The sequence below is a fragment of the Podarcis erhardii genome, assembly GCF_964252035.2.
Source record: "Podarcis erhardii genome assembly, chromosome: 10".
Classification (NCBI taxonomy): domain Eukaryota; kingdom Metazoa; phylum Chordata; class Lepidosauria; order Squamata; family Lacertidae; genus Podarcis; species Podarcis erhardii.
The window spans coordinates 2,360,306-2,383,712 of record NC_138500.1 but is presented as its reverse complement, the minus strand read 5'-3'; the positions used below and the strand labels follow the sequence as shown (position 1 = coordinate 2,383,712).

Below are 23,407 nucleotides of genomic sequence, written 5' to 3'. Positions count from 1 at the left end.
GGAAGGAGGGAAGTGGGTGTTGAAACAAAGCCGCTGATCGGCAAGCGATCAGGAGGGAGATAAGGGATGCAATAAAGGAGGCTGCCTGGGAGGGGGGAGGTAAAAGCCCATGGATTCTTGGGATTTTTGCATTGGGTCACCCCAAATTCACCATCAGATAACATAGCATGTCCATTGCTATAGCCTGCACCCCAAAAAATCAGGCATCCACTGTTTCGTGGGGCCACAATGGTGCAAAAATGTGGTTACAAAGCACGGATCCACATGGATTCTCCAAACTCACCGTCAAATCACATGTCTGTGGCCACAGCATGAACCACAAAAATGATACATCCACTGTTTCATTCAGAATTTTTTTCTATTGTTTTCCTCCTCTAAAAACTAGGTGCATCTTATGGTCAGGTGCGTCTTATGGAGCAAAAAATACGGTATATGCCGGAGAATGGCGATGACCGAAATCACAGATCGGACTTGGGCAAACTTAACTAGATTGATCTGTCCTGGAGTGAGGGGGGGGCAAGTGAGGATTGTGGTTCTGTATTCTTTTCTCTCTCTCTTGTTATATATTGGAAATCAATTTTAAAAACAACAACATGGGGGTGCTGTGAAGGGAGAAGTTGTTGTAAACAAAAATCTGCCCTTTTCCCCTTATGGGGTACCCAAGAGCCCATATAGAGTCCTTACATAGGTTCCCTATTAGTAGGAGAAAATAACAGAGGCCAACTAGAGAATACTGAGAAGCAAAGCAGCTAGTAAGCCTGATCTTTATCGATCTGTTGCGACAGGGTCCTCACTCACCACACGCAGGAGGGAGGAGGAACCCAGAACAATGGTGCACAAGGCCTTATATAGACATTTTAAATTCCCTGCTCTGGAGCTCAAGACCACCCCTCCATACATCAGACCTACATCACAGAAAGAGCGGTCTACAACAGAAATCTGAGTGCTTTGTTCACCTCCTGTCTGCCAGGTTACCTGTTTAATGGTCACTTGATTGGATACCCTGGGGAGCCTGGCCAGTCTTTTGTAATAATAAATACTTATTTCCTGAGCCAGGTCACAGGCTCACACCCTATTCATATCTTAAATGTGCCCTTAAGACAGGATTTGTGAAGGAAAAAGACAATGGGAAGGTTTCCCACTTTGACCTTGCAGAGAAATAATTGAGGTCAATGTGTTCAGGACTTTTTTTCTGTGGGCTTTTCAGACATGGGGTTTCTATATTTATGTACGTGTTTGCTTGGTACATTTATGAACATTTATTACATAGCTAAGACCTTAAAATTCTTATCACAAAGTTCCCCCTGGTGACTTTCTGCCTGCTCCTCGGCTGCTAGAGGCACCGCATTTCTTGCTATGAAGATGATGCCCACAGTAGACCTGTTTCTTTAAATGGAGCAGGGAGGAAGGTGCTCTGTCTGGGGATTCCATGGCAGTTGGGGGCTCAGGAGAAAGAGGCTTCCCCCTGCCCTGAGAAGACATCTACCGGTGAGCAGCTACCTTTGACCTGCATCTTGCAGGGGGAGGTGTGGAGCCCCTTCCTCTTGGATCTCGCACTCGCACCCCTGGCACTCCAAAATACCTTGCTTCTGCAGAAACCCCTTGGCTTGCCTTTGGTGCTGTGCAGCCCAAGAGGGGGTGATTTCCATCGCCAACTTTGCCGTTTTCTTCCCCCCTTCTGGCAGGGCTGCTGTGCCTTTGACAGCTCCATGACGGGCAGGAATTCAACAGGACGGGCTTTCCCCAGCATGGAGATGCGATGAAGGAGGAAGCTAGACCTTCCGCTCTGACCCTGGCTCGGTTCAGCCTCTCTCCTGGGTGCTGCTTTGGGTGGTACTTTCCGAGCAGATGCAAGCGTGCCAAACTCCTTGTTGTTTCTTAAACGGGTTCTATCCCCTTCTTTAAAATAAAGTAGGAACCTCCTCTTGGCCTACAGATCTGCCCACGCACTGAGGTGCAAAGCAGGGGGCCCCGCCCTGTGTACCTTGCCGTAGGAAGCCCAGGGGGTGGACTCCTGTGCAGGGCCTTTTCTGTAGTGGCACCGTGGCTTTGCAGTGGCAGGCAGCTAAAGCGTATCTCTTTCAATGGGCTTTGGGGGTTGCACATTAGATGACACATACCCCTAAACATTTTGTGAATCTAAGTTTGGCCTCATTGAGGGGCATTGTTTCAATATGAGCAGGAAAATGAGAGTACCCCCTAAACATTAAAAAAGAAGAAAAAAAGCACTGCTGCTTTTGATTGCATCGTTTATTTCTTGTGTTGTGAAGTGAAGTGTTTTGAAATACAGGAATTGTGACCCTATAGAGTATGAAATCCTAACCACAAGGAATAGGGGCAGGGAACCTCAGGCCTGGGGGCCAGATTTCTCTATTTGCCCCCCCCCCGGAATCCTCTCTGGGACACGCCCCCTGTCTTCAGGTAACACCCCACACCGACCCTCCAAATAATAATAATAATAATAATAATAATAAATTTTATTTATACCCCGCCCTCCTTGGCCAAAGCCGGGCTCAGGATGGCTAACACCAGTAAAATTACAATGGAAACATAATGGGGGGGGGGGGACAAAAACAAAAAACCCAATTTAAAATACAGGTTAAAATGCAATTTAAAAAGCAGCCTCATTTTAAAAGTAGCCCATAAATAAATCATACCCCTCCTTGATTATTTTTGCCTGGCAGGGGACGCTTATCCTGGAAGTCTGATCTACCTCTTGCTTGCCATTCTCAGGTGTGTGGGTGGGTGGGTGGGTGGCCGTTGAGGAGCAAGCCCACTTTACCTGGGTGCAATTTGCATTTTTTGCTCCGCCCACCTTGGCCCATGGCCCCACCCACCACTGCCATGCATCCCAGAAAGTTGCCCAGACCCTTGCAGGTGGGGGGGGGTCGCATAACTCCATACCCTCCAACTTTTCTCCAATGAAAATAGGGACATCCTAAGGAAACAGAGCCTAGGACTTGCCAATCAGAAGGTCGGCAGTTCGAATCCCTGCGACGGGGTGAGCTCCCATTGCTTGGTCCCTGTTCCTGCCAACCTAGCAGTTCGAAAGCACGTCAAAGTGCAAGTAGATAAATAGGTACTGCTCCAGCGGGAAGGTAAACGGCGTTTCCGTGCGCTGCTCTGGTTCGCCAGAAGCGGCTTAGTCATGCTGGCCACATGACCCAGAAGCTGTACGCCGGCTCCCTCGGCCAGTAAAGCGAGATGAGCGCCCCAACCCCAGAGTTGGCCACGACTGGACCTAATGGTCAGGGGTCCCTTTAGCTTTTAAGGAAAAGCAGGGCGGCTTTTGTAAATCTGGGAAAACAGGGACACTTGGAGGGTCAGCGATGTGGGGCATATATGCTTTTATTCCTATTTCAGGGTCAGTCTTTTACAAAAATGCTCTGGGTTTTCTGGGGACAGTGGATTTGTCTGGTTGTGGGTGCTGTTCTCAACCCCTCCTCCCCACCCCCCGCTCCCACGTCCAGGTGACAGCGGACCCTTCAAGATGGCGGAAGCCCACCAGGCCGTGGCCTTCCAGTTCACGGTCACCCCGGAAGGGGTGGATTTCCAGCTGAGCCAAGAAGCCCTCAAGCAGATCTACCTGTCTGGCCTCTCCTCCTGGAAGAAGCGTTTTGCCCGCATCAAGGTGAGCAGGATCTGAGTTCGAGTGGAACAACGCGGAATCTGTTTCCTTCCAATGCATTGCAGGGACTAGAAGACCTCTAGGGTCCTTTCCAGCGCTACAATTTCCTCCAGAGCTTCAGAGTCCCCTTCTGTGTACCTTGGGTTTTATTTCACCTGTGTTAGCCTCATCTATTCCACAGTGCCATATCTGACAATCCCCTCCGGTGCATGGCCTTCACAGAGGCATCCCTCCATTCAAAACTCAACAGCTGTGAAGCATCCTGGGAATTGTAGTTTGTTAAGGACTCTGGGACCTGTAGCTCTGTGGAGGGTCAGCACCCTTAACAAACCAACAGTGCTCAGGGTTCTTGGGGGGAAGCATGGCTGTTGAAGTGGTATAAGAATGCCTTGTGTCAGGTCAGGTCCGGCCCACCCAAGAGGCAAGGGAAGGTAGGTCTTTCCAGCACAGCAGATCCCAATGTCAGTCTTTCTTCCCCTTTGTTCCTGATGCAGATCCCCTCTCAGGGAGGGCAGGCATCCTTTTGGGATCTGCCACGGGTGCCAAAATGTATCGGGCTCTTCTTCCCTCATAGCCAATTAAAATTGTCTTCCACAAACACAGTTTTAACAGTGAGTCCGTAAGTGACCGTGGAGGCCAATTCTGGATCCACACGTCCTTCCACAGTTGGTTTCCGGGCGGGAGTTGATCCCGGTGTGGATTTGCCAAGCATGCCTTCCTCTTAGCACATTTCTCCCTTGCGTCCTGAGTTCGAGTGTCTTCAAAGCCCATGACACCTTTGATAAAGGCTGTTGTCCAACTGGAGCGCTCACAGGCCAGTGTTTCCCAGTTGTCAGTGTTTATACTACATTTTAAAAGATTTGCCTTGAGACAGTCTTTAAACCTCTTTTGTTGACCACCAGCATTACGCTTTCCATTTTTAAGTTCGGAATAGAGGAGTTGCTTTGGAAGACGATCATTAGGCAACCGCACAACATGACCAGTCCAACGAAGTTGATGTTGAAGAATCATTGCTTCAACACTGGTGATCTTTGCTTCTTCCAGTGCACTGGTATTAGTTTGCCTGGCTCTGCTTTATTTTGTTACAGAAGCCCGGTGCCAGCCTCTCTCACTGCCAAGCCATGGCAAGAACCTGTGGGGGTCTTGGGCATCCACACAGGGTCTGTGTCCCTCTGGAGAATGGAAGACACGACGGACACTGTTGTGCTTGAATATATAGGGTTTATTCACCTATTTACACCTTCAGTCTGGATGGGGTCCAGATCTTACAGCAGAGTCATTCCCAGAGGCCGCAGCATCAGCTGCCTGATGCCTGGGTATAGGGCATGGGTTGGCAAACTACGGTCCGCAGGTCAGATCAGGCCCAATTGCCTTCTGGATCCGGCCTGCAGACAGTCCAGGAATCGCCGCTTGGATCACCAGCGCATGCGATCTTTTCCTCTCCCTCCCTCCCTCTGCCTCCCTCTCCCTCCCATGGCGGTGGCAGCAACTCCTCCCTCCCTCTTTCCTGGCTTCTCCCTGCCCTGCCTAGAGGAGGAAGTGTGAGATTTTGACCAGCTTCGGCCCATCTGAAGCTGAAGCTGATACTGGCTCATCTTATCTTGAGCCCAAGCAGAGCGTCGTCACACAGCAGAAGGATAAGCAGTATGTGCTACATTCTTAATTTTTATTTACACTCTATGCTGAGAGAATACAAACATGCATCTTGCCTCTGTGAGAGCAGAGAAGCAACTCCTCTCAGAAACAAAGAACACCGAGAGAACAGTGAAAAACAGGAAACCAGTGAACGTCACATCCAGTCTCCCATTCCCGTGGGAACCCAACAGTAACTCTGACTGTGGAATGCAAAACAATGCCTTGTGACTGCAGTTGCTGCTCAGTGAGGGAAATAGAAACCAACATCAAGGGGGTTGGGCTTTGTTGGTGCCAGCAGCAGCAGCGCTCGAGCGGCCGCCATTTTAAGCAGCCCCTCTCCGGAGCCCTTTGCGCACCATTCATCATCCCTCCGCCACCGCTGCCAGCCCCCGCCACTCGCAAGACACAAGCAAGCAGCCACTGGGGCTCGTGGGGCTCTTGCATCACCCCCCCTCTCGAAAAATATAATCCGGCCCCCCACAAGGTCTGAGGGACAGTGGACTGGCCCCCTGCTGAAAAAGTTTGCTGACCCCCGGTATCGGGCCATATACAAATTCAATCAATCAATCAATCAATCAATCAATCAATCAATCAAAGATGGACCCCCCTTCCTCCTTCCTCTTCCCAGGAATCCCTGCTTGAAACCTCCCTTTTCCTGCCCCCTCGGACCTACACCCCATCACCCCCCAGGCCAAAGGATTCCTCTCCTCAAGGGGCCATCTCTCTCCCCCCCCCCTTAATGGCGCTTGCTTGGTCAGGCTGGATTCCATAAGCCAGTCTGGGAATTCCCTGAATTCCCTCTCTGGCCCTGTTCTGCACTTTAATCCATATCCCAGTTTATTGATTTCTAGGGTTTACCCGGATCTATAACAATATGTCAGGTGCAGAGGTGGACCCTCTCGTACAACGAAAACAGCCCTTGCTTGCTCCGAATTCGGGATACCAGTTGTAGAGCTTTGGCAAACCTTGATCTGTTAGGAGAAGGTGCTTCCTGGGCTGTAGAAGCTCCCAAATCCTTGCTTAAATGAATGCCGGGGGGGGGGGGGAAATGGGGACACCCAGGGTCATCTAGTCCAACCCCCCCAATGCAGATGGGGTTGACCCCTTGGGTTCCTTGTGCTCCCTCACCTCTGGCCTCCCTTCTGCAGGTTGCAGGTTTATTTTGGTTGTCATTCATTGCATGTAATGTGTTTAATTCCATCATCAGCTGACAAAGATCCAATCCGGATACAGTGGAGGCTCGGGTTGTGAACGTGATCCATGTGGGAGGCACATTCGCAACCCGCGGCATTCGCAACCCGCAGCGCCGCATCTGCGCACACGCAGGTTGCGATTCGGCGCTTCTGCGCATGAGCAAAGCGTACCGTTCCGGTACTTCCGGATTTTGGCAGTCCATAACCCAAAGCGTCTGTAACCCGAGGTATGACTGTATACCGTTCTCCTTTTTTGCCGATTGCTATTGTATTTGTTAAGTTGGAGCACCCACTACAGTGGTACCTCGGGTTACATATGCTTCAGGTTACATACGCTTCAGGTTACAGACTCCGCTAACCCAGAAATAGTACCTCGGGTTAAGAACTTTGCTTCAGGATGAGAACAGCTGGAGGCCCCATTAGCTAAAGTGGTGCTTCAGGTTAAGAACAGTTTCAGGTTAAGAACGGACCTCCGGAACGAATTAAGTACTTAATCCGAGGTACCACTGTACAATACTTCTTGGACATTGAAAGGCCAGCATCGTGGTGTTCCATGCCAGTAACTCATTACGTTGACTACTCTTTGGTTATGGACTGACATATATATATTATTTGGAAATTGAGAATTTTGGACGACCTTCTGCTACCAATAGTAGCACATCTGTTACCATACATTCATTAGCCACATGTTGCCACTGTATTTGAGCAGATATCTCTGTATTGCAACGCAGGGGTTTGTTTTTGTCACTCCCTTCTGACACGGCTGCTTCCCACAGAACAGCATCCTGACTGGGGTCTACCCAGGAACACCTTCCGGCTGGCTGGCGATCTTCGCGACAACCCTGGGCTCCAGCTTATTCCACGTCGACGTCTCCATGGGGCTGATCTTCAGGATCCAGAGGCACCTGCCGCGCAGGTGAGTGCCCACCTCACCTCCTTCCCTCCCAGGTCTCCCCGAACCTCTCCATCCCAGGTCTGCACTCCCTCATCTCCTGGGATATCAAAGCAAGAGAGACGCGTGGTGTCTGAAGAAACAGATCCTCTGGAGCAAGGATTTTTGCCTGTGCAACAGAATAATAATAATATTATTCTGTTGGGTGGCTTCCAACCAAATATTAAAAACAATACAGCGTCAGACATTAAAAAACTTCCCTAAATAGGGCAACCTTCAGTTGTCCTTTAAAAGTAAAATAGTTCTTTATTGCCTTGACATCTGCTGGGAGGGCGTTCCACAGGGAGGGAGCCACCACCAAGAAGGCCCTCTGCCTGGTTCCCTGCAACCTTACTTCTCGCAGGGAGGGAACCGTCAGAAGGCCCTCGGAGCTGGACCTCCGTGTCAGGGCTGAGCGATGGGGGTGGAGACGCTCCTTCAGGTATACTGGACCAAAGTATACAGAACTCCCTCTCATAAGCTAAGCAAGCTATAGCTTAGGGCCCCACTCTCTTGGGGGCCCCAAAAAATTTTAAAGGAAAAAAACACATCTGGATGTACATTTCCAAAATATAAGATATAAAACCAATAAAATAAAAGCTACATACAGCAACAGTGTTTTGTTTTGTTTTGTGCTGTGTAGGCTCCTATGATGTAAGTCATGGGCCCCGCCTGCTAGCCTGCTCCCTAAAATATCACTGCTTTGCTCCTTTCTATATACAGTGGTACCTTGGTTCTCAAACTTAATCCGTTCCGGAAGTCTGTTCCAAAGCCAAAGCATTCCAAAACCAAGCTTAATAATTATTTCACTATTAATATACAGTGGACACTCGGGTTGCGAACGTTATCTGTGTGGGAGGCATATTCGCAACCAACCAAAGGCCAGGGATGATGGGAACTGTAGTCCCAAAACAGCTGGAGGGCCAAGTTTGGCCACCACTGCAAACCAATTCAAGGCTAAAGAAGGCTTAGAATCAGCTACCTTAGAAAGCAGCCACCTGCCGTAAGATGCCCTTGAAGAGACAACGTAGGGCTGGATCTACACTGATCTGTAAAAACGCTATTAAAGGCTATACAAAAAAAAGTAGCCCAGCTCTCAATGCAATTTCCCATTGCCGACGGATGGCTGCTCTGTAGCGCCCTCTGGTGTCTCATTGTTATTTTTAACGTTTTAACCGGCCAGTGTAGATTTGTCCTTGGGCTGCAGGAGTGAAAGAGTCAGAATGGCAAGTTTACAGCGTTAGTGTCCTTTGCCAACCTGGTGCCCTCCAGCCAGTGGCTATAAAATCCGGCACCCCCCGCCGCCTCTAGCGCTGCATTCTGCATCATTGTTTGGGTGCCCCCTGTAGCACGGCACCCAGTACAGTCACGGCAAACCCTAAAACCGCCTCTGCTCCAGCTGTTTGGGGCCACACCTCCCATCACGGCCTTCATGGCTTGGGACCCTCGTACCTGCGGGACCTCCTCTCCCGGTATGCCACACAGAGGACCTTAAGGTCCATAAATAGCAACACCCTAGAGGTCCTGGGCCCTAAGGAAGTCAGATTAGCCTCAACCAGAGGCAGGGCCTTCTCAGCACTGGCTCCGGCCTGGTGGAACGTTTTGTCTCCTGACACCAGGGCCCTGCAGGATCTGATTTCTTTCCGGAGGGCCTGTAAGACAGAGTTGTTCCGCCTGGCCTTTGGCTTGGAATCCACTTGATCCCCTTCCCCTCTTTCTCTTTTCCTTTCTTTTTCTGTGATGGAACTTTTTTCTGGCCCGTGTAGGACCAGTCTCGATAGTTGGCCTTGGTGAAGATTTGACGTTTTCATCCCCCAAAAGTTTTTGATTTGAGTTTCTACTGAAATGAGGCTGCATTTCAATGTTGTATTTTAATCTTGTTTTTAAGTTGTATTTTAATCGATTGTTTTTATACCTGGTGTTAGCCACCCTGAGCCCAGTCTTGGCTGGGGAGGACGGGGTATAAATAAAATTTATTATTATTATTATTATTATTATTATTATTATTATTATTATTATTATTAGCGTGGTTGGATGGTGCTGGAGCTGCTGGGAATTGTAGTTTCGAGCGTCTAGAAGAGGAGGGGGACCCCCAGGAGGCAGGGGAGGCCACAGCATCACCCAGGAGGAGCACGTCCCCGGGACTGGCACCCCCCATTATTAACTCTCTCTTCCCCACAGCTGCAATTACTGCCTGAGTCCCCGGAGCAAAAACCTGCTGAGTGTCGTCCTTTTCTCCACGGGTGCCTGGATTTCGGGGATCCTGCTCTGCCGACAGACCCTCAAGCTTCTTCTCTCCTACCACGGCTGGATGTTCGAGCCCCACGGGAAGACCAGCCGCAGCACCAAGATCTGGGCGGTGAGCGGCGATTGCGGGGGGCTGGGGGGGGTAGGGGAATTATTCCACTGCACCTTTCCAGGTGCTCCTCCCTCGCTTTTTGTTCCTCGTGCCGTTTACATGGCAGAATTAGTATTTTTGTCCGAGCCGCACTTTTACTGTTTGCATGTCGATTTTTGGCGCAGCACCATCGTTTGTGGAAAGGCAGCATATTGAAATACTTCATTGTCACTTGTACAACTTGTATAGGGACGCGGGTTGCGCTGTGGGTTAAACCACAGAGCCTAGGACTTGCCGATCAGAAGGTCGGCGGTTCAAATCCATGTGACAGGGTGAGCTCCCGTTGCTCGGTCCCTGCTCCTGCCAACCTAACAGTTCAAAAGCACATCAAAGTGCAAGTAGATCAATAGGTACCACTCCGGCGGGAAGGTAAACGGTGTGCTGCTCTGGTTCGCCAGAAGTGGCTTAGTCCTGCTGGCCACATGACCCGGAAGCTGTACGCTGGCTCCCTCGGCCAATAAAGCGAGATGAGCGCCGCAACCCCAGAGTCGTCCGCGACTGGACCTAATGGTCAGGGGTCCCTTTACCTTTACCTTACGACTTGTATACAGTGAGATTGCACATATAAGGTAAAGGTAAAAAGGTAAAGGACCCCTGGACGGTTGAGTCCAGTCCAAGGCGGCTATGGGGTTGTGGCACTCATCTCGCTTTCAGGCCGAGGGAGCCGGCCTTTGTCCACAGACAGCTTTCCGGGTCATGTGGCCAGCAGGACTAAACCGCTTCTAGCACATCGGGACAACGTTACGGAAAGCAGAGCGCATGGAAATGTTGTTTACCTTCCCGCTGGAGTGGTACCTATTTATCTACTTGCACTGGCGTGCTTTGGAACTGCTAGTTGGCAGGAGCTGGGACCGAGCCATGGGAGCTCACCCCGTCACAGGGATTCGAACCGCCGACCTTCTGATCGGCAAGCCCAGGAAGCTCAGTGGTTTAGACCAGTGTTTCCCAACCTTGTGCCTCCAGCTGTTTTTGGACTACAATTCCCATCATCCCTTGCCACTGGTCTTGCTAGTCAGGGATGATGGGAGTTGTAGTTCAAAAACAGCTGGAGGCACAAGGTTGGGAAACACTGGTTTAGACCACAGTGCCACCCAACTGCCCCTAAAGTGAGCAAGTAAATTGTCCTCTCTGGGAATGTGGAGCGCTGTGGTCCACAGGGCTGACCGGTCAAATCTGCCTCCCCCTCTCTTGGCAGGCCATGGTGAAGGTGATGTCCGGGTGCAACCCCATGCTCTACAGCTTCCAGACCTCCCTGCCCAAGCTGCCCGTGCCCTGCGTGAAGGACACCATCGAGAGGGTAAGAGGAACGGGCAAAGCACTGGGCGCTCAATGCCTGGGTGGGGAATGGCAGCCAGGGAAGAGGGACTGGGGCTCCGTTCTTCCAAGTCAAGACAGCTTGGGAGAGAGAGATCTTGCTTCAGCCCCAAGGCAGCTCAGACCGGCATCCTCGCTTTGCAGCCAGGCTCTGATCTGAGCCGACCACCGGCACATCTAGCCCAGTATGGCCTGCGCTGACTGGAAACAGCTCTTGTGGAGTTTGAGGCAGGGTTCTCTCCCACCGTAGCTGGAGGTGCTGGGTGCTGAATGCAGGACCTTCTGCATGCAAGGCAGATAATAATAATAATACAGTGGTACCTCGGGTTAAGTACTTAATTCGTTCCAGAGGTCCGTTCTTAACCTGAAACTGTTCTTAACCTAAAGCATCACTTTAGCTAATGGGGCCTCCTGCTGCCGCCGCGCCGCTGGAGCACGATTTCTGTTCTTATCCTGAAGCAAAGTTCTTAACCCCAGGTACTATTTCTGGGTTAGTGGACTCTGTAACCTGAAGTGTATGTAATCTGAAGCGTATGTAACCCGAGGTACCACTGTAATAATAATAATAATAATAATAATAATAATAATAATAATAATAATAATAATATATTATTTATACCCCGCCCATCTGGCTGAGTTTCCCCAGCCACTCTGGGCGGCTCCCAGTCGAGTGTTAAAAAGAATACAGCATTAAATATTAAAAACTTCCCTGAACAGGGCTGCCTTCAGATGTCTTTGAAAGATAGGATAGCTGCTTATTTCCTTCACATCTGAAGGGAGGGCATTCCACAGGGCAGGCGCCACTACCGAGAAGGCCCTCTGCCTGGTTCCCTGTAACTTGGCTTATCGCAGGGAGGGAACCGCCAGAAGGCCCTCAGTGTCCAGGCTCAACGATGGGGGTGGAGACGCTCCTTCAGGTATACTGGACTGAGGCCGTTTAGGACTTTAAAAGTCTGCACCAACACTTTGAATTGTGCTCGGAAACGTACTGGGAGCCAATGTAGGTCTTTTAAGACCGGTGTTATGTCGTCTCGGCGGCCGCCCCCAGTCACCAGTCTAGCTGCCACATTCTGGATTAGTTGCTGTTTCCGGGTCACCTTCCAAGGTAGCCCCACGTAGAGCGCATTGCAGGAGTCCAAGCTGGCGATAACTAGAGCATGCACCACTCTGGTGAGACAGATATTCTTCCACTGGGCATGTCCTTTCACCATACGGACCACACCATTGGTTCATGCAACCCAGTGCAGTCTGCACAGACTGGCAGCATCCCTCCGGGGTCCCAGGCAGGGAGCCTTTCTCAGCCCTGTTTTTTATTTGGTACACTTGTTCCATTTATCTGCCCCCTTTCCCTCGAGGTGGTGTGCATCGTTCTCCTCACAACAACCCCGTGAGGTAGGCTAGGCTGAGAGACGGCGACTTGGCTCTCAAGGTCACATCCAGGAAGCTTTGTGGCTGAATGGGGATTTGAACCCTGCTCTCTGCTGGACCATATTTTGACACTCTAACCGTTATGCCACGCTGGAGGTCATAGATTCATTGTGTTGGAAGGGACCCCGAGGGTCATCTAGCCCACCCCCCTGCTTGCTTGGGGTGAGACTCGAACCCACAACCCCGAGATTAAGAGTCTCATGCTCTCCCCAGTGACCTATCCTCTTAGGAATGGAACCGGGGACCTTCTTCAGGCAGAGGAGATGCCAAGGCCCTTTCCAAGCTCAGATCCTGCACCTCCTCTGCCTTGGGGCAAGGAGACGGGGGTCCCAAGGGCGCAGGATTCCTTCCAATGTTCCCATGCTTTCCTTCTCCTGCAGTACCTGGAATCTGTCCGCCCCCTGCTGGACGCAGACAAGTATGACGACATGGAGGCCTTAGCCTTGGACTTCCAGCTTAACGTTGCCCCCCGCCTCCAGAAATACCTCATCCTCAAGTCTTGGTGGGCCACCAACTACGTGAGTCTGCTTGCCCCGCCATGGCGCATCCTCCGACCCATGTCAATGGGGGTGGGGCACTTGAGCAGCCCCCCAGGGTGTCTCCACCTTTATGACTTCTGCCAGACCTCAGAGCAGCTCCTGCCTCCTCTTCTCCATCCTGGGCATCTACCCCCCAATTCTTACCTGGCGTCCCACCCCTTCTGTGGCTCCCCGGGCAAGAGCCTCCCATAAGAGCCTGCTGGGACAAGCCACTGGACGCCTGTAGGAAGCTGGAAAGCAGAACACGAGCGCAAGGGCTGTCTTCCCTTCCCATACCCGGCTGGTATGGCTGCCTCTCACTGTGGAGGGCAAAGCATTGGCATCCTGGCGAGGAGCCGTCGGAACACCTCTCCTCCTCCATGAATGTATACAACCCTCTTTCAAAGCCGTCGCTTCCTCCCATGGGAGTGAGTTCCATACCTGAGCTTATCCAAATCTGGACCTTAGCACAGCAGGGACTTTGAAGTTAAAGAGCCCTCTCTGGGCTCAGAGAGAGATCATTTATGGGGAAGGTGCTGGAAAATTGCCAGAACCTAGAGAAGTCTATCAGTTGCAGGACTTTGCAAGCAACTGAACTTAGGACTTGGCTGCCGACTTATCATGACAAGGACTTTGAAGTTAAAGAGCCCTCTCTGGGCTCAGAGAGAGAAGATCACTTGTAACCTCTGCAAATAGTGGGTGTAGCGGTGGATATTGGTTTTGGTCTAGTAAAGACAGCTCTGCCAAGCCACTGTTCTCTGTGGTGAGCTTAATTGCTTCACTGAGCTTCCGCAGCACATACGCCCAACACCACCCCAAAATTTATCTAATCCTCTTTCATAGCCACCTGGGTAGCCATCACTGCCTCCTGTGGCAGTGAGTTCCATAGTTTAACTGCATGAAGAAGGACTTTCTTTTATCCGTCCTGAATCTTCCCATGCTCAGCTCCACTTAATGTCATCAAATACTAGTTTTATGAGAATGGGGGGGGGCTTTCCCCCCTCCACTTTCTCTTTTTTTATTTATAAATCATTTTAATTGATTTTCCAATGAAAAACCCCCAGTTAATATATCCAATCATAATACTCCAATTAAAATTAAAAACTAAAAAACACACACACCAAATTATAGTCCAAATTATAATTATTAATTTTTCGGAGCTCCACACAGGCTGGATCTCTGAAGCATATCTCCACATCTCAGCCCTGCCTCTCCTCGTCGTTTCCATATTTTCCACATCTCGATTTTGACGCTTTATTTCCCCATCCACTTTCTCAATGGCGTGCCTAATTTTTTTATAAACTTCTATCATGCCCCAATCACTATCCTTTTCTCCAGACTGAAGTCCTGGGGGCAGAAGGGGCTTTGGTAAGGGAGAAGAGGATGCCTTTAAAAGAGAAATAGACAAACTCATGGAGGACCAAAACACTTGTCAGGATGGCTCTGTTCTAGCTTCCGGGATAATGCTTTTGGATGGAAACCACAGGAGGGGAGAATTGTGCTCAGATCCTGCCTGTGGGTTTCCCCATATGGCCCCTTTGAGAAGAGGATGCTGGCCCAGATGGACCCCCTTTGGCCTGATCCTGTGGGGTCTTCCCGTGTTCCTATGTATTGCCGCTCCCTTCCTCTGCCCACCTGGCCGGGCTGTGACAGGTGTTGTTGTACTTCCGGCAGGTGAGCGACTGGTGGGAGGAGTACATCTACCTCCGAGGAAGAAGTCCCATCATGGTGAACAGCAACTATTACGTCATGGTGAGTGGGGGGGGGCATGTGTCGTGGGGGGGGGAGTGCTCCTGGAGGTGGGGCAGGTCTCCATCCCACCGGCCGGAATCTGGCCACCAAGCGGGCAGAGCGCAGGAGGGCTCCAGCCCCGCCACCCCCCGCTCCTATGGGCAGGTGTCCCAGTAAGGTAAAGGTAAAGGGACCCCTGACCGTTAGGTCCAGTCGTGGCCGACTCTGGGGTTGTGGTGCTCATCTCACTTTATTGGCCAAGGGAGCCGGCATACAGCTTCCGGGTCATGTGGCCAGCAGGACTAAGCCGCTTCTGGAGAACCAGAACAGCGCACGGAAACGCCGTTTACCTTCCCGCCGGAGCGGTACCTGTTTATCTACTGGCACTTTGACGTGCTTTCGAACTTCCAACCCCACCCTCTTTCCTTGGACAGGATTTCCTGTATGTGACGCCCACCCACAACCAGGCGGCCCGGGCAGCCAATGCCGTGCACGCCATCATGCTGTACCGACGACGCCTGGATCACGAGGACCTTCCACCCGTGAGTCAGGGCCAGGGAAGGGGGTTGGAGGTGGGGCTGGGGGTCTCCCGAAAGAAGGATCCGGGAATTTTTGTTGTTTAGTCGTTTAGTCGTGTCCGACTCTTCGTGACCCCCTGGACCAGAGCACGCCAGGCCCTCCTGTCTTCCACTGCCTCCTGCAGTTTGGTCAGACTCATGCTGGTCGCTTTGAGAACACTGTCCCACCATCTCGTCCTCTGTTGTCCCCTTCTCCTTGCGCCCTCCATCTTTCCCAACTTCAGGGTCTTTTCCAGGGAGTTTTCTCTTCTCCTGAGGTGGCCAAAGTATTGGAATCTCAGCTTCAGGATCCGTCCTTCCCATGAGCACTCAGGTCTGATTTCCTTCAGAATGGAGAGGTTTGATCTTCTTGCAGTCCATGGGACTCTCAAGAGTCTCCTCCAGCACCAGAATTCAAAAGCAGCAATTCTTCGGCCATCAGCCTTCTTTATAGTCCAGCTCTCTCACTTCCATACATCACTATCCGGGAATTTAGGTCATCCTATTTTTGCGAATCCAATGTGCTCCCCCATTTTCAAAACCTTGAAACCCAAAAGGTATTTGCTGGTGAATGTCAGCGTGGCATCAGATCTAACACACTGTTCTGTTGAGAGTCCGTCAAGGCTGCAAACAGCGGGACTGTTGTGGCATCTGATACTCTAACCCATGGGTAGGCAAACTAAGGCCCAGGTGCCAGATTCGGCCCAATCGCCTTCTCAATCCGGCCCGCAGACGGTCCGAGAATCAGCGTGTTTTTACATGAGTAGAATGTGTGCTTTTATTTAAAATGCATCTCTGGAATTCGTTCATTTTCCCCCCGAAATATAGTCTGGCCCCCCACAAGGTCTGAGGGACAGTGGACCGGCCCCCTGCTGGAAAAGTTTGCTGACCCCTGCTCCAACCACTCCACTCCACTCCCTCTGCCTGCCTGCCTGCCAGACATGCCCCTGATTCACAGGCTCTCTGGACAGAAGACAGGCCAACTCTTGCCACGCTGGAGGGTCCTGCCTGAGGATTCCAAGAGAAGTTAAAATAATTTTTATGCCACGTCATGACATTTCTCAAGGTGGAAGTTCCCCTTGTATATTTATGCCCCCCCTTCTTTCCTCAAAGTTGCTCAAGGTGGGTTTCATCGTTCTCCCCATTTTATACCGCAACAACCCTTTGGGGTAGGCGACGCTGAGAGGCCACGACCAACCGATGAGTTTCATGGCCAAGGGGGGGGCGGGATTTGAACCCTGGTCTCTCCCAGGTCCTAGCCCGTAGTTTTTAATATATTTTTTAAAGATGTGATGCTAACTTTTGGCTTATGGAGGCGCAGGTCAATTCTGTATCCAGGGCAGCTGTCTACCAACTCCACCTGGTACGTAGGCTGAGACCCTACCTGCCCGCGGACTGTCTCGCCAGAGTGGTGCATGCTCTAGTTATCTCCCGCTTGGACTACTGCAATGCCCTCTACATGGGGCTACCTTTGAAGGTGACTCGGAAACTACAACTAATCCAGAATGCGGCAGCTAGACTGGGGACTGGGGGCGGCCGCCGAGACCACATAACACCGGTCTTGAAAAACCTACATTGGCTCCCAGTACGTTTCCGAGCACAATTCAAAGTGCTGGTGTTGACCTTTAAAGCCCTAAACGGCCTCGGTCCAGTATACCTGAAGGAGCGTCTCCACCCCCATTGTTCTGCCCGGACGCTGAGGTCCCGCGCCGAGGGCCTTCTGGCGGTTTCCTCATTGCGAGAAGTAAAGCTACAGGGAACCAGGCAGAGGGCCTTCTCGGTAGTGGCGCCCGCCTTGTGGAACGCCCTCCCATCAGATGTCAAAGCGATAAATAACTACCTGACATTCAGAAGACATCTTAAGGCAGCCCTGTTCAGGGACGTTTTTAATCTGTGATATTTTAGTGTATTTCTGGTTTTTATGGAAGCCGCCCAGAGTGGCTGGGGAAACCCAGCCAGATGGGCGGGGTACAAATAATAAATTATTATTATTATTATTATTATTATTATTATTATTATTATTATTATTATTATGTTATTATTATGTTATTACCATTAGCAATCTCGTCAGCAGCTGGACCAAAAACTGATTAACCCGATAAGCAGCTAACGCTCCTTCTCCCTCCCCCCAGGTGATGGCGCTGGGCTTGGTCCCCATGTGCTCCTACCAGATGGAGAGGATGTTCAACACAACCCGCATCCCTGGAGAGGAGGCAGGTGGGTGGCATTTAGGGTAGCATGAAGCAGGTGGCATGGCGGAGCGGGGGCAGGGGCCCTCTGCCAGCTCATCAGGGTGATGCGCTGAAATTCCTCAGGCGCGGTGCAGAAAAGCAGCCTTGTGGACCTTTCTACCTGGCCCTCAGGACTCTCTGCGGGAGTGCCAGCTTGGTCCCGCAACTGTGGGTGCCCGGGGTCGTGGGTGCCCAACCTTACTATATGCTTGTGAAACATGGACCACTTATAAACTCCTCGAAAGATTCCATCAACGGAGTCTCCAAAATTTTTACACATCACTTGGGAAGACAGGCAAACTAATACCAGTGTACTGGAAGAAGCAAAGATCACCAGTATTGAAGCAATGATTCTTCAACATCCACTTCGTTGGACTGGTCATGTTGTGCGGATGCCTGATTATCGTCCTCCGAAGCAACTAGTCTATTCCAAACTTAAAAATGGAAAGCGTCATGCTGGTGGTCAACAAAAGAGGTTTAAAGACTGTCTCAAGGCAAATCTTTTAAAAATGTAGTATAAACACTGACAACTGGGAAACACTGGCCTGCGAGCGCTCCAGTTGGACAACAGCCTTTCCCAAAGGTGTCCTGGGCTTTGAAGACACTCGAACTCAGGACGCAAGGGAGAACCGTGCTAAGAGGAAGGCACGCTTGGCAAACCCTCACCGGGATCAACTCCTGCCCAGAAACCAATGTCCCCACTCTGGAAGGATGTATGGATCCAGAATTGGCCTCCACAGTCACTTACGGACTCACTGCTAAAACCGTGTTTATGGAAGACAATCTTACCATATTTTTCACTCCATAAAACGCACCTGACCATAAGATGTACTTAGTTTTTAGAAAAGGAAAGGGGAAAAACCCCTTTTTTTGAGGATCAGCTCAAAGTTGTGCAGCTTCTTTTGCAAAGGGGAAAAACCTTCCCTTTTTTGAGGATGAGTTCAAAGTTGTTGAGCTTACATTGCAAAGGAAAGGGAAAAAAATCCTGTTTTTATGGGGTTCAGCTCACAGTTCTGCAGCTTTTTTAGGAAAGGAAAGGGGGCCATTTCTACAGTTTCCAGACGGATAATCTAATCAGCCAGTCCCATGTCGCTGGGGAAACAAGCAGCCTCCGTCTGCAGAACATTCAACAATGGAGGCCTGGGAAAGGGGGGGGCGGAAGGGAGCCAGCGACCGACCGCACATTCGCTCCATAAGATGCACAGAAATTTCCCCTTACATTTTAGGAGGAAAAAAGTGTGTCTTATGGAGCGAAAAATACGGTACTCGGCTACGAGGGATCACCAAAGAAGAAGAAGAAGACCACTGTATTTTAAATTGCAAAACAGAAAATTTAATAAGAAATGATATACGAGGAAGGCCTGCTTTCATCCTGGCTCTCTCTTGCCCCTAGACTACCTCCTGCACCTGTCGGACAGCAGGCACCTGGCCGTCTTCCACAAAGGCCGCTTCTACAAGCTGTGGCTCTACCAGGCGGGGAAGCTGCTCTCCCCCCGCGACCTAGAGATGCAGTTCCAGCGCATTCTGGACGACCCTTCGCCCCCCCAGCCCAACGAGGTGCGGCTGGCCGCTCTCACCGCCGGGGAACGGTAAGCGCTGCGGCCGGAGGAGGAGGGGGGCAGGGGGGACTCTCCCCCAATAGAATTTTATTTCCCCCCCAGACGGAGGAGCCTCCTTTGGGATGACTTGGCTGCTCTCCTCTTCCTTTTAGGGCTCTTAATGTATTTTTCAATTTTAATGTATTTTTTGCAATTTAATGTACCATATTTTTCTCTCTATAAGACGCACCAGACCACAAGACGCACCTAGTTTTTGGAGGAGGAAAACAAGAAAAAAATATATTCTGAATCTCAGAAGCCAGAACAGCAAGAGGGATCCCTGTGCAGTGAAAGCAGCGATCCCTCTTGCTGTTCTGGCTCCTGGGATAGCTGCGCAGCCTGCATTCGCTCCATAAGACGCACACACATTTCCCCTTGCTTTTTAGGAGGGAAAAAGTGTGTCTTATAGAGCAAAACATACGGTATTTTTAATCTTTTGTTGGAGGCCGCCCAGAGTGGCTGGGGAAGCCCAGCCAGATGGGCAGGGTATAAATAATATATTGATTATTATTATTATTATTTATTATATTCCAGGGGTCCGTGGGCTGAAGCCCGGAAGAAATACTTTGGCCGAGGGAAGAACAAGGCCTCCTTAGACTGCATTGAGCGAGCCGCCTTCTTCCTGACCCTGGACGAGGACGAGCAAGGCTTCTCCCCAGACCACGAGGACAGCCTGGATCTTTACTCCAAGAGCCTCCTGCACGGGAGATGCTACGACAGGTAAGGAGTCTCTCTCGCTCTGCCCACCTGCCTAGCCGGACCTCCCTTCTGAGCGCCACCGCTGTGGTCCTCACTAGGGCTGGGCGGAGTCTGATTTTCAACATCAAGTCATATCTTTTTATTACTATTATTATTTTCTCTAAATTACCTTTACCTATGTACAGTGGTACCTTGGGTTACATACGCTTCAGGTTACATACGCTTCAGGTTACATACTCCACTAACCCAGAAATAGTGCTTCAGGTTAAGAACTTTGCTTCAGGATGAGAACAGAAATCATGCTCCGGCAGCACAGCAGCAGCAGGAGGCCCCATTAGCTAAAGTGGTGCTTCAGGTTAAGAACAGTTTCAGGTTAATTACGGAGCTCCGGAACGAATTAAATACTTAACCCGAGGTACCACTGTATACACACACACAGAGAGAGAGAGAGAGAGAGAGAGAGTGTCATACTACTAAATCGCACTTTGTGCATGCGCAGAAGCACTGAATTGCAATCCGCGCGTGCATAGATGCAGCGCTGTGGGTTGCGAACACTGCGGGTTGCGAACGTGCCTCCCGCACGGATCACGTTCGCAACCCGAGCATCCACTGTATATAGCAAAATAGTTTACATAAAACAGCACAAACAAAAGAAAAAGAACAGTACGTCAGTAACAACTGCAGACACACTAACAACAAGGCTTCTAACTCCACACACACTTTTGACTTCCAGTTCACCTTACTGTGCTTTCTACATATTCTTCAGCAATGTCCAGGCAACACGATGACCATGAACATACGCAAAGGACAATCTCTATAGAATTCCTTCAAACCATAACAAGGACAAAATGAAATCTTTAGTCTCAAAGTCTCTGGAAATCTTTAAATGAAGCGGGGTACCAGACTGTGTAGGATGACAGACAAGCTGTGAAGCTTTGTATATTCAGCAAATATGACGTCCAACACTGAACAGTTATTCTGGATATTTATTGTTTCATAGTCAATATCAGTGATGTTTTAGGGAGTAGGCTAGAAGACGGGCCCATGACTTACATCATAGGAGCCTACACAACACAAGACACTGTTGCTGTATGTAGCTTTTATTTTATTGGTTTTTTATCTTATATTTTGGAAATGTACATCCAGTTTTTTTCTCCTTTAAATTTTTTTGGGCTCTCCCAAAGAGCGGGGCCCTAAGCTATAGCTTGTTTAGCTTATACAGTGGTACCTCGCAAAATGAATGCCTTGTAAGACGAAAAACGCGCAAGACGAAAGGGTTTTTCGTTTTTTGAGTTGCTTCGCAAGACGATTTTCCCTATGGGCTTGCTTTGCAAGACGAAAACATCTTGCAAGTTTGTTTCCTTTTTCTTACAACCGTTAATACCCAGGGAATCCGTGCTCCGCAAGACGAAAAAATTGCAAGACAAAACAACTCGCAGAACGAATTAATTTCGTCTAGCGAGGCACCACTGTATGTAAATCCGGCACTCCTAGTAACGGACCAGTATTCTTAAGTAATCTCTTAAGCAGACCACTGGCTGCAGAGAGATTCTGACTTTTTTTGACAGCCAGCTCTTGAGATTTGCAGCCGTAGGCAGGGGGAACTGGAAATGCTGCTTGTGTTTTCTTAGTCTTTTCAGCCACAGCCAGTTCTGGTGATTCTCTGCCTGCAGGAGGCAGAAAGGAGTTTGGGCAGATTTAGCAAGGGCGAAGCATAGACTGCCCCCAGATTTTCCAATACCACACTTGATTCACGATAAATTGCCAGCTCTTTTTAAAACAACAACTATAATAATAATAATAAAAAAAATAAAAAAAACAAAACAAATTCCTTCCAGTAGCACCTTAAAGACCAACTAAGTCAGTTCTTGGTATGAGCTTTCGTGTGCATGCACACTTCTTCAGATACGTCCAACACTGAACAGTTATTCTGGATATTTATTGTTTCATAGTCAATATCAGTGATGTTTCTTCGGTTATCTGAAGAAGTGTGCATGCACACGAAAGCTCATACCAAGAACTGACTTAGTTGGTCTTTAAGGTGCTACTGGAAGGAATTTGTTTTGTTTTGACTATGGCAGACCAACACGGCTACCTATCTGTAATAATAATAATAATAATAATAATAATAATAATAATTATTATTATTATTATTATTATTATTATTATTTATTTATTATTTGTACCCCGCCCATCTGGCTGGGTTTCCCCAGCCACTCTGGGCGGCTTCCAACAAAGATGAAAAATACACTAAAATGTCACATATTAAAAACTTCCCTGAACAGGGCTGCCTTCAGGTGTCTTCTGAATGTCAGGTAGTTGTTTATCACTTTGACATCTGATGGGAGGGCGTTCCACAGGGCGGGCGCCACTACCGAGAAGGCCCTCTGCCTGGTTCCCTGTAACTTGGCCTCTCACAGTGAGGGAACCGCCAGAAGGCCCTGGGAGCTGGACCTCAGTGTCCGGGCAGAACGATGGGGAAAGAGACGCTCCTTCAGATATACTGGACCAAGGCCGTTTAGGGCTTTAAAGGTCAGCACCAACACTTTGAATTGTGCTCGGAAACGGAATGGGAGCCAATGTAGGTCTTTCAAGACTGGTGTTATATGGTCTCGGCGGCCACTCCCAGTCACCAGTCTAGCTGCCGCGTTCTGGATTAGTTGTAGTTTCCGGGTCACCTTCAAAGGTAGCCCCACGTAGAGCGCATGGTTTTCTCCAAATATCAGTTTAAAACAATATCGTGCATATGTCTAGTCCTCACTTGTGATCCATGATTACTTGCTCTTGAATTCCTTTGGGGTAGGGATGTGCAGGCGTGGCTTGGCTCGCTTCCACGAGTCGCCTGGGGCAGCCGTTGGGCACCTGGCGTGATGCTTCTGCTCCTGGTTGTTTGCCCAGAGCCCATAAATACCCTTCCCCTGACGAGCAGGGAAGAAAAGAGCTCTTTGGGCAGCCCAGCACACACACCTGCCCACCTGCTGCTCTGAGGGATCTCACCTGTTCCAGGTGCCAGCTGCTCAGAGGAGCGACAGGTGCTCCCACAACTGGCTGCTGTGTTTCTCTATCTTCCTGGGCTTCCTCCATGTTCCTAAGGCTATCGCACCTCTAAATTCCCATAGTGCAGGGGTCAGCAAACTTTTCCAGCAGGGGGCCGGTCCACTGTCCCGCAGACCTTGTGGGGGGCCGAACTATATTTTGAGGGGGGAAAGTACGAATTCCTATGCCCCACAAATAACCCAGAGATGCATTTTAAATGAAAGGACACATTCTACTCATCTAAAAACACGCTGATTCCCAGACCGTCCGGGGGCTGGATTTAGAAGGCGATTGGGCCAGATCCGGAGGGATATTTTAATTATTTGCATCATATATTTACACCTATTATTATTTCATGTTATAGCAAGTTTCTAGAGACTAGATTACGAGTCTTTGTAAATTGTGTTTCTAAAGGAACTTTTGTTATTGCCAAATGCCAATGTGTTTGCAATATTAAGATTGTTATGAATAAAAAATCATGTTAAGTTAGAGCTTAAGAATTATGTCACT

At 49.8% G+C, this 23,407-nt stretch overlaps 1 protein-coding gene and 1 long non-coding RNA gene across 5 annotated transcripts in view; one reads left to right on the top strand and one right to left on the bottom strand.

The window, feature by feature from the left end:
- Window positions 1-23,407, bottom strand: part of LOC309352066 — a 96,845-nt gene that overhangs the window by 61,597 nt on the left and 11,841 nt on the right. The window lies entirely within an intron of this gene.
- CPT1B (carnitine palmitoyltransferase 1B) overlaps window positions 1-23,407 on the top strand; it is a 38,431-nt gene that overhangs the window by 6,858 nt on the left and 8,166 nt on the right. For 2 of the 4 annotated variants that reach the window (XM_081879769.1, XM_081879768.1), the window contains exons 2-11: window positions 3,471-3,631; window positions 7,233-7,372; window positions 9,569-9,746; window positions 10,981-11,082; window positions 12,908-13,045; window positions 14,720-14,797; window positions 15,211-15,318; window positions 17,466-17,550; window positions 18,958-19,153; window positions 19,697-19,882. In XM_081879769.1, coding sequence (XP_081735895.1) covers window positions 3,491-3,631; window positions 7,233-7,372; window positions 9,569-9,746; window positions 10,981-11,082; window positions 12,908-13,045; window positions 14,720-14,797; window positions 15,211-15,318; window positions 17,466-17,550; window positions 18,958-19,153; window positions 19,697-19,882 — 1,352 coding nt within the window. In that variant the 5' untranslated portion in view covers window positions 3,471-3,490. Of the gene's footprint in view, window positions 1-1,361; window positions 1,489-1,685; window positions 1,834-3,470; window positions 3,632-7,232; window positions 7,373-9,568; window positions 9,747-10,980; window positions 11,083-12,907; window positions 13,046-14,719; window positions 14,798-15,210; window positions 15,319-17,465; window positions 17,551-18,957; window positions 19,154-19,696; window positions 19,883-23,407 lie in introns of those variants that run through there. The other 2 variants (XM_081879767.1, XM_081879766.1) reach the window with 2 other exon arrangements.